At 29.8% G+C, this 10,685-nt stretch overlaps 1 protein-coding gene across 1 annotated transcript in view; it reads right to left on the bottom strand.

Moving 5' to 3' along the window:
- Positions 1–5,271: 5,271 nt before the first annotated feature.
- LOC112692280 overlaps positions 5,272–10,685 on the bottom strand; it is a 15,489-nt gene continuing 10,075 nt past the window's right edge. The window contains exons 9-13 of the mRNA XM_025566904.1: positions 10,172–10,613; positions 8,407–8,475; positions 7,308–7,440; positions 7,084–7,214; positions 5,272–5,700 (exon numbers count right to left, since the gene is read on the bottom strand). Coding sequence (XP_025422689.1) covers positions 5,494–5,700; positions 7,084–7,214; positions 7,308–7,440; positions 8,407–8,475; positions 10,172–10,613 — 982 coding nt within the window. The 3' untranslated portion in view covers positions 5,272–5,493. The remainder of the gene's footprint in view (positions 5,701–7,083; positions 7,215–7,307; positions 7,441–8,406; positions 8,476–10,171; positions 10,614–10,685) is intronic.

Below are 10,685 nucleotides of genomic sequence, written 5' to 3'. Positions count from 1 at the left end.
ATTAAAAGAGTGGATGACTAAAGGTCTGTTATGTTCTGCTCGTCACAAACAATACCTCTCGTTAAAATGTAAAAAGAATCCAGATAACGTCAAACTAAATTCATATTTTAAAAAGTACAAAAATAGTTTTACAAAATTAATTAAGCATGCCAAAATAAATTACTATACTGAAAAATTCTCTAGTGTATCTTCTAATCTAAAATTAACTTGGAAATTGGTTAATGAGCTAACTAGTAGAAATTCTAAAAACAAAGATTCAATTGATTTTATAAATATTAACGACCAGTCTTTAAATGTCGAAGATAATACTGAAGAGGCTGCAAATCATTTTAATAAATTTTTTGTTAATGTTACTGAAAATCTAGCAGGGAATTTTAATAAATTTCCAAAAGTACAAATAACTCATAACAAAACATGTCTTTATTCATTTGATGATATTTTCTTAAAAGAAATTGAAGCGTCTGAAATACGAAAAATTATTCGAAATTATAAAGATGACACAGCTGCAGGGTATGATCAGGTTACGGTAAAAATTTTAAAAAATATCTCCGAATTAATCATCACCCCATTGGTATTTATATATAATTTGAGTGTTAAGGAAAGCATTTTCCCTGATGACTTCAAAATTGCAATAGTCAAACCGCTATTCAAGGGAGGTGATCGTAGGTATATGTCAAACTATAGACCAATATCTATATTGACCAACTTTTCTAAAATTTTTGAAAAAATAATTAAAATGAGACTCATTACATATCTAGAAAAAAATAATTTGTTATCTAAAAATAAATTTGGTTTTAGACAAGGGCTTAGTACTGAAAATGCTTTATATCAAGTTACACAATTTCTATACCATACATTAGATAATGGTGCAAAAACTATTGCCATATTTCTAGACCTTGCGAAGGTGTTTGACACTATAAACCATGATATTCTTTCTCAGATTCTACCTACTTTTGGTATTAACAAAAGGAGTTTACTTTGGTTTCAAAGCTACCTCTCAGATAGATTTCAACAAGTGAAATTAAATAATGTCCTTAGTGATAGAAATCTTATAAAATTTGGTGTTCCGCAGGGAAGTGTTTTAGGCCCAATTTTGTTCTTACTCTATATAAATGACTTATGTAACCTAAATGTAGATGGTAAAATAATTACTTACGCTGACGACACTTGTATGTTATTTTCGGGTATTTCTTGGAATGAGGTTTACCATAAAGCTACTATTGGATTAAATTCAATATATAAATGTATACAAGATAGAGGTTTATCATTGAATGTGGATAAATCTATGTTTATGAAGTTCTCTATAAATAAATGTACGAATACCGATTCTCCTTTGTTGATTCATAACTGTAATAACTTTTTGATATGTAATAATATAAACTGTAAACAAATCAAACAAATATCGAGAATTCGTTATTTAGGTGTTATTTTTGATGAAAATTTGAGATGGAATTTGCATATTTGCAATCTAGTTAGTAAGCTCCGTTCTACTATATATCAGTTCATAAGACTAAGAGTTCTGTTACCAGTTCAAACGATTCGTATGATTTATTTTGCCTTCTATCAATCAATTTTCCAATACGGGCTCTTAGTATGGGGAGGGGCGAAAGAAAATGCTTTTAAACCATTACAAGTAAATCAAAATAGTGTAATTAGAATAATTTTAGGTAAAACATCCTTAAATGGTTCGACAAAACTAAATTATAATCTTTTAGGTGTTCTTCCAGTAAAACAATTATACAAGAAAAACGCCCTACTATTTACAATTAAAAAATATATAAGAAACAATACCAATGTAGTTGATGTATATAAATCAAGAGAACACAGAGCTTATAACTTATCGGTGTTATACACAAAAAAAGCTTTTGGACAGTGTTTTGTAGACTATTTAGGCCCAACGTACTTTAATCAGTTGCCAACAATATCAAAAAAAAAATATTCATCATGGTTTATTGAATGAGAAAAAAATTGTTTATAAATGGCTATTTTCTGAATTAAATATTTCTCAGTTAAATCCGCAGTTATTGTAAGTTAATGTATGTTATTTCTTATTTTATAAATATTTTTAGTTTCTTAAGTATTTAGTTTATCACCCTTGATTTATTTTTTAATAATTGTATATATTTTTATTTATATATATTTTCTTAAGTTTAATATAATTATGTTCGCTTGATAATACTCTACTCCACCACAAGCCTAGGCTTAAAGGAGTAGATATATTTTTTATTCTTTTATTATAATTACTTTATTGTATTTGTATCAAAGTGTAAAGAAATCTATCAATAAAAAAAAAAAAATTTAAGTTAATTTTAATCGGAAAAAAAGTTTTAGATACTATACACGTACAAAAGATAAAATCTTTTTGTGAAATTGATGTATCAAACATAGAAAACAAATAAAATACATTAAACAAATTTAATATTTTGAAATATCATATATAACATGTTTATTAGTCTTTGATTCTAGATGTATTTTAAAGCTCTCATAGTCGCTTCAATACTTGTCAACACTTTCGCCGAAGAAGATATAACGGAAAAAAATTGCAAAAAAGTTGGCCTATCGTCTATCAAACAAATGACAACGCCAAAATGGTTACATAATGTACCTACGTACTAAAAACTGTCACGTTGCCGTTTGAGGTCGTCGTGTGAGAAAATAAATATACTTACTAAAATTATCCCGATACACGGAGTCGTGTTTGTTTGCGCAAAAATATTCGTTATTCAGTGTTTTTGTTCGTTGTCGGTAATTTTTACATTTGTATGATTCAAAGTCATGCTCTCAATGTCACAAAGTTTCATACGTTCGCGTGTTTTTAGATTAGTGTAGTGGCATCAGACATTTTATCTTCATAATGGTTTATAATGTATCACGAAAAATTTAAATATTGATGGTTTTAATGTGTACTCGTATATATGTATCGACATTAAGATACTGGAATTTCGAACACTCAATTTACATTCTGATCACACGTGCGCAGGTTCATCTTATACTTTTTCATTGTACTCGTACTAATTTTAATTACCCATGGAACCCCTTACGTTACATAGGTGTGAAACCAGTCGGGTGTCACAACTGCTATGCGAGTATTGGTCAACCACATTTTCGTTTTCGTTTTATTAGCATAGACCAGGGATGGAAAACTCAAAGTTACTAGAGGACCAATTTTTAGAAAATTAAAATCTAGTGGGCCAGAGCGTAGGAAAAAAAAGGTCATTTAAAATATGAATTTTAATTATCATTTATATACACGGAAATATTAAATTCAACACTCACGACAGCACGACACGAATGATACGAAGAAACTAATATAGTTAAATAGTGCCGTACTAACAGCTATGGTTGAAAGCTATGCGTATATATACATATGACTAGGGCTCGGAATTTAATGCTTTTAAAAAGTACTAAATATACATGCACTTATACGCTTAAAAAAGTACAAATTTGCTTTAAAAAACTTTTTTAACACAAACATTTTCATGAATAAAAATATTTTATTAAATATACTCGTACAACTACTCGCTATCAACAGTACAAATGTTATTAGTATATTATACTAAGATAAACATAATTTCTAGGTATAAATGTATAAGATAAAATAAATTAAAATAAATAGCTTTAAATTTGAAATTTTCTTTCAAAATGTTCCGATTAAATTATATATCTGTAAAGCATAAATAAAAATTAGAAAAAATGCTTAGAACCCAATTCATAAGAAGAAATACATTTTGTTTTTACCTGCAAAATTATTGCATTGAACAACTAAATATTTTTTAATGTTTTCAAAAGTTAAGAGATCACCGATTATCTGATAAATACAATTAATGATAATCATTAAATTGTTACGGTTAAATATAAATAGAACTGAATATTTTGTGTCAACCTGGGATTTGAGAATCATGATAGGTACAATATCTAATGAAAACTCTCGAAATAAATATTTAATTTTATTAACATTTTTAAATGTTATTATCAATTCATCAATAATCATCAATTATGCTCTAAAAAATGGCAAAATTAAGAAATGTGCGCTTAAAATTGCTAAACCAATAAATATGTAAAAATATGCGCTATTAAATTTTAATATGTTTTTCGCAGTGTCATGAAAATAATTTCCAGCTTACTTAGCAATAAATTTAATAGCCCTATAAAAACATGCAAATACAAAATCTTCCGGGCCCTACATACGAGTATGACATTTAGACATTTAACGATGTTTAATACCAGATAACAATTATTATATCGATAAGATAGAGTATAAACAATGAACTTTAAAATTGTATTATATTATTTGAAAATATAGCACGGGTCAGATAAAAAAAGGTCATAGGCCGCCAGTTTCCCACATCTGGCATAAATCAACGAGTCTAGCCGCGTCATAGGCACACATTTGTGTTATTTCATTGTAATTTTTATAATACACATATTCATTTATTGTGCTAGTCAACATACGTATTATTTATTATTACATCATTTTCAATACTATGTGCCGTCATATGGGCCACATTATTATTAATTTATTATTATTTTATATTATATATTATTTTTATTATATTCATTATTGTGTATCATGTGGATCACATTACAATTTATTATTAATATTATTATATTATTTCAATTTATTTATTGTATCACGATAGGTAGGTACAGGGTAGGATTAACTTAACACAAGCCGAGGATTATTTCATTTTTTTTTAATTCTAAGATTGAGTGCCGTTAGTAAAACAGGCTTACAGTACTTATTTTCAAACAAAATATTTACAATTACATACAAAATTGTATACAATTCTAATCACTACCGGACGGTCCCTCTTCCGTTGTCATATATATACATAGCTTATAATGGAAATAACTTTTCAAAAATTGCTTTATACTTATAAAACTACTTAAAAATGTATGTAATGCATTGTGAATCATACAGCATGTTTGTATTGACACTAAAATTAAAATTTGAACATAAATGTATAAAATGTAATTTTTTTTTACAGTTTGTATAATTATTACTTAGGAAATTTGATTTTTATTTAAACGACGTACTTAATGTATTATTTTAAATTTATATGACAATGCAATTAATTATTTAATTTACAGAAAGAAAAAATAACTGAAATGTAGGTAATCGTCGTAATATAATATGTACCTACCATATAAATTATATCATGATTTGTTTAAAATTAATTCAACTACATACGAGTATTTATGCCATAAATGTATTAAGTTTTTGAAATAATTAAAAACGTTTTCAATGAAATTCAAAGAATGCAAACTTAACTTAATCTCTAAATCACTACTGTACAGTATCATTACATAATTATTACACAGTGATAAATTAAATTATAAAACTATAATTTATGTGGTTAAAAATGTAAAATTGTAATTTCATGATACTCGTTTATACACTGTGACTTTACGTTATGGTGTGTATATGTATATGGAATATGATTAATTTAAACAGTCAAAGATTACTACTTCCTGATTGTTCGAAGTTTAAAATTAAGCTTTCTCGTTGAATATTTTCGGCGGGTTTTCGAACATGCAATCGTCTTCTTTCGCCGGAAAATAGGCAAAGAACGTTCGTTTGAAGTTCTTATTTAATCCATTTTCGAAGTAATCGTTGTATGTGCTCAAATACATGTTCCTTGCATTATCAATCGCAGTTCGTTTCAAGTTCGTAGTGTACTCAGCTTTAGCCCTCTTGATCTATAATCGGGGGCACAACGAATGTACCCGTTAGCGTTGAAATTGTAAAATTAAAAATGTATATTACATGTACATTACTGTATATTAACTTAAAATCTTATACAATGCTACCATTATAGCTGTACCGTTGATCAGTGGCGTCATTTAGAAGGGGGAATTTCGTGCATTTATCACGGTCTAGAATTTAGCTATTTCAAAGACGGCATATCATCAAAATATAAACTCGTCTTATATAAAGCCATTGAAATGTTATTAATCAGAAAAATGAAACGTGTATTACACGAGTATTTATGTACGAAGTACAAATCTTTATATTTTTTTAACTGATTTGACGTCCCCCTTCTCCAAGTTAATAGGCAATTTGGTAAAATAAGCCGCCGAGTCATCAATTTAATAATAGCATGCCGACTGCCCTAATATAGAAAAAACTTAAATGACGCCACTGCCGTTGATATAGAAAAATGTATTATTATAGTTGACTGTCGCATTATAATTTGCATAATATTGTTATTTATTAGGAACTAATTTACATATATCTTCTAGATAAGCTAATAAGATAATGAAATTATTATCATTTTTTTATTACATGCATTCTAAAAAGAAATTTAAGCATTTATTAAATATATAAGTCATCGAGCCCAAAAATACCACATCCATCACACAATAAGTTTTTTCTATATATTTTTATAACCGTTCAGTTAGTATATTTATTAATACATATAAATGTATATATAATGTCTTATTATTTTATACAATAAATGCATAGTTCTACTAAATTACAAACAAATTATTTTCAATAAATAATACGTACAAAGATAATTTAAGTTATTGAACATAAACACCCCCTCTCTATTTATTTGTATTCTTAAATCAAACATAATTCAACGGAGCAGCTCCGAGACATTTCTAAAAATTACTTCCAGAGGTGTTTTAAAAAATGGCAGGAACGTTGGAAACACGATATAGATTCAGAAGGACCATATTTTGAAAAACATTAAATGTAAATAACTTTATCTACATAATATTATATAAATATATATATTTATTTTTTTTAACAGTCTCGATACTATTTGGTTAAATCTCGTATGAACAAAATTTACAACTATTTTTAATTCGACAATATTTTGGTCGTATATTAGATGAAATAAGGACTTTGGCAGAAAAATATTGATGAAATAATAAATTATTTGAAATATAAATCTAAAAGTATAAAATGGAAGAAATTTGCCCTTAAAACAAAACAAACTCGAACTATACAAGATAAAATTTCAAGTCTAGTATTGTGAAAGCATGAAACATATTTGTTTTATATTCTACTATTTTTTTGATTATGAAAAACAAATTTGCAAATGCTACAAGTTCTCTACCCTATTCATTACTTACTTCTTGTTTTGTACTACTTATTTGACCCCAAGTCAATGTATTTGATTTCAACTTCAATTTCGGTATAGTGACAGTTGTCAGTTTTGGTACAGGAACTTTCCAGATAGTAACCGATTTATCCATTAGGTTTTCTATTATATAAATAAATTTTAAATGTATTATAACAGTGATACCGTTTGAACAATCGAAAACCATTTTTTTCTAATGAATCGATTTTAACTAACGTTTATATTTTGACGTCATATGTCTGTTTATGTTTAATCGTTTTTGGTACCATATCTGCAAATTATACAGTTTAGTTAATTCTGGAAATCCGGCTATAGGATCTCCCATGTTTGACAAAAATTCCAGTGTCGCCTGCAATTATACAAAATTAATGGTCAAGAAAATAAACCTAAATCGTACATTTTCAACGTCAAAAGTTAATAAATTAGGTACTAATTTTATTGAATATTTTCAAATTTGTATATACTTCTAACAGCCAAAAAAAGATATACAAATTAAAGACAAAATTCAACGAATCACTTGCGTATACAAAAAAATGTAGTATTTTTGTAATATAAAATCTTATGATTATGACTCTGGTATACTATATCTCTTTTCAAAAGAAAACATACCGTTTGCGTGACTGGTTTTGGTTCGACGGCGCGCATCCCCCACCAGTTGTCCATAGCTCTTAACTAAGCAACGCCGGTCACGACGAGCGCGCTCCCGCTATACATTCGGTGCATTCCTATATAACTGTACATGCTACACTGCCGCGTCTGTCAGATATCTATTAATTGTAAATAAGTTGTTGGAATTAGGTGTATACTTGTCGGCAAACTTTGATCGGCGACCGTCGTGCGCGATCGATGACTCGTTTCAATGAAAGTAGGAGAAATTGGCCTTGGGACGGTTGACAGCCGTCAGTCTAGTATAGCGGTATATTCTCTTTTGAAAAGAGATATAGACGAGTCGTTGGAACTTAAAATTAACTAGAGACTATTGATATAAGTTACCAACTTGCGAGGAGAGGTCATAATGGTTCAACATAATATGTTATTAAAGTGGTATAAAATTTATATTTTTCAATCGTTTGATACAAAAATACAAATTGAAATCGAAAAACACGTTATACGTACAACTAAAATACTGGTCTATTGACATTTTTGAACTTCAATAATGCATCTTATATTTTAAATTACATGTTGTAAATTAATATTAAATAATAGGAACTACGATAATACTTACTATACAACTAATTAAATATATAATTATGTATAAGAATTAAACGTCATATACTTAAGCCGAAGTTTCTATCGATAGTGTAAAATTACTTACATTTAGTTGTGACTTCAACGGTAGATTGCGTATAACATCAAGTTGTTCGTCCAATAAATTTCCAGCTTTCTATAAACATACGAAATGTTAAGTGAACGTCGTGCGCACTTCATTAATTAGTGCAAAGCACAATATAAGAAAACCAACAGCTATTTATAAATATTTGTCACGTATAATACCACAATGGCATAATATAATCATAAATATAATTTGCTTGCATTTCGGACGGTGCAAAATAGATTTTCTTGAGAATTTCATAACTAAGAAACGACCATTAATCTGGGAGGCTTATAATATAATCAACAACAAACTATAAGCAGTGTTAAAGACGTATGTTTTTTAATTTAGACGCAGCACAGATAACTTACATACGTATTTATATATAATACAAAACTAAAGTGGTAAAAACTAAAAATGCACGAAATGTCTACATTTATCCATAACGATACTGTTAACAATCGTGTGTCATACGGACAAATCGTTCTCATTTCGATCGTTGTTACCAGTGGAGTAAATGGCAGGAGGTGCATTTGTCCTCTCCCCCCAAAAAAATAATTTGATGGTACCTAGTTATAGGTGTACATTGTACATAGAGAATGCTAATTCCTAGTAGCTGACAGAGGCTTTATAATTATATTGTAAACGTAATGTACCAACATTGTATAGCTAATGAAGCAATAAATAGTATTACAGCCATAAATTAAGTTACTGTAGAAAAGATGGTCACAGTATACCGATATGTATTCAGTATGGTTGTAGTTAATTTCATCTATCTGCCATCTATAATAGATAAATCCATCATTTCACGAGAGCTATTATTGGCGGACTCGTTGCCGGAGAACCGTGGGGCGGAGATCAGTACCCCGAGACAGCAAGTCTACAACAGTGATGGACAGCCTTCCACGACCGTTATATTAATTTCAATGAGGTGACTCCCTTTCCACCAAAATTATGTAAGCATATATTATATATGTATGCGAAAATTGTATTCATATAAATTAAATCGTTAACTTTAAGCAATATATAATATTTCTTCTATTTAACTAATCCAAAACGTAAAACGAAATACAGAATTAGATTTCTATAAGATCTGAAATATAAATATAAAGGGTATAACAAACAATATACATAGTATAGAACAGCGGTTCTTAACCTGCGGTCCGCGACCCTCTAGGGGTTCGCGACAGCCCTAAAACATAACATATGTATATAAATACATGACATGAGTGCATTATTATAATATTATTAGATTAATATTATTATTATTTTTTTTTATACATATTTTTTATTATATAATAGATATATTTTATCATTATAAGATGTTATAAAACTTGTGTATCAACCATCGTATTAAGCTAATAAAAATTAAATTTTAAGAATATTAAAAAAAAAATTAAAACTAAAATAATTAAATTTAAGTTAACTGAAAAATTGAGTGAAATAAGAATAATTATAAATATATATGTTCTGTTATGTTTGTTAATGTAATTTATTATATAAAATATTTATTATAATTTTGGTTTTAATAACATGAGGTGTTTTGTGTAAAAAAAGTATTAAACAAAAAATTAGTAAGGGGGTCCATAATTTCTAAAAATCTTTCATCAGGGGTTCGTGAACTACAAAAGGTTAAGAAGAACCGCTGGTATAGAACATTTTAATTTGGTGTTAAATTATTGGCGATCCGCTAATGAAGTCTGACGACCCCAGGGTCGCGCGCCATTGGTCTACACCGTCCCGTTCCTCCCGTCCGATCGATGCTCACCTCACTATCGCTCGGCTGCCGGGACTGTTCCGCCGACGCGTTGGACGAGTGCGGCAAAGATTCGACGCTGCCGCTATCTGTCGACTCGTTCGTCGATACCACGTTCAACACGGTCTGTTTCCTTTCCAGAAAGACGTTCTCGCGCTTACCGCCCGAACCCTTGAACACCGTGGACGATTGAAGGGACCTCGCGGACGTGTTAGACGAGGATGGTGTTCGGTCCTTCGTGACGAACGGCATTCCGTCCACGCCGAAGACCCGCCACACGCGTCTGTCACGCTCGTCCATTGCCGGCCATGCTCGTCCGCACAACCCGTCCTTGCCGTCGTCCGTGTCCTGGTTGTCCTCGCCGTCGTCTTCCGTTCGATCGTATACATCGGAGTTGTCGTCTTTGTCGTCTTCGCCGTCCGATTCCAGTCCGTATTCCGCGTTTGAGCCGGTACTGCGCGCAAGATAAAAAAATAACCACCGGTCCCTCCCAGTCGAGGAGACGTTATTACGGGGGGGGGGGGGG

This window comes from Sipha flava, unplaced genomic scaffold (genome assembly GCF_003268045.1).
Source record: "Sipha flava isolate LNK unplaced genomic scaffold, YSA_version1 116_pilon_pilon, whole genome shotgun sequence".
Classification (NCBI taxonomy): domain Eukaryota; kingdom Metazoa; phylum Arthropoda; class Insecta; order Hemiptera; family Aphididae; genus Sipha; species Sipha flava.
The sequence above is the reverse complement of the archived record's forward strand: the minus strand, read 5'-3'. Positions and strand labels throughout refer to the sequence as shown.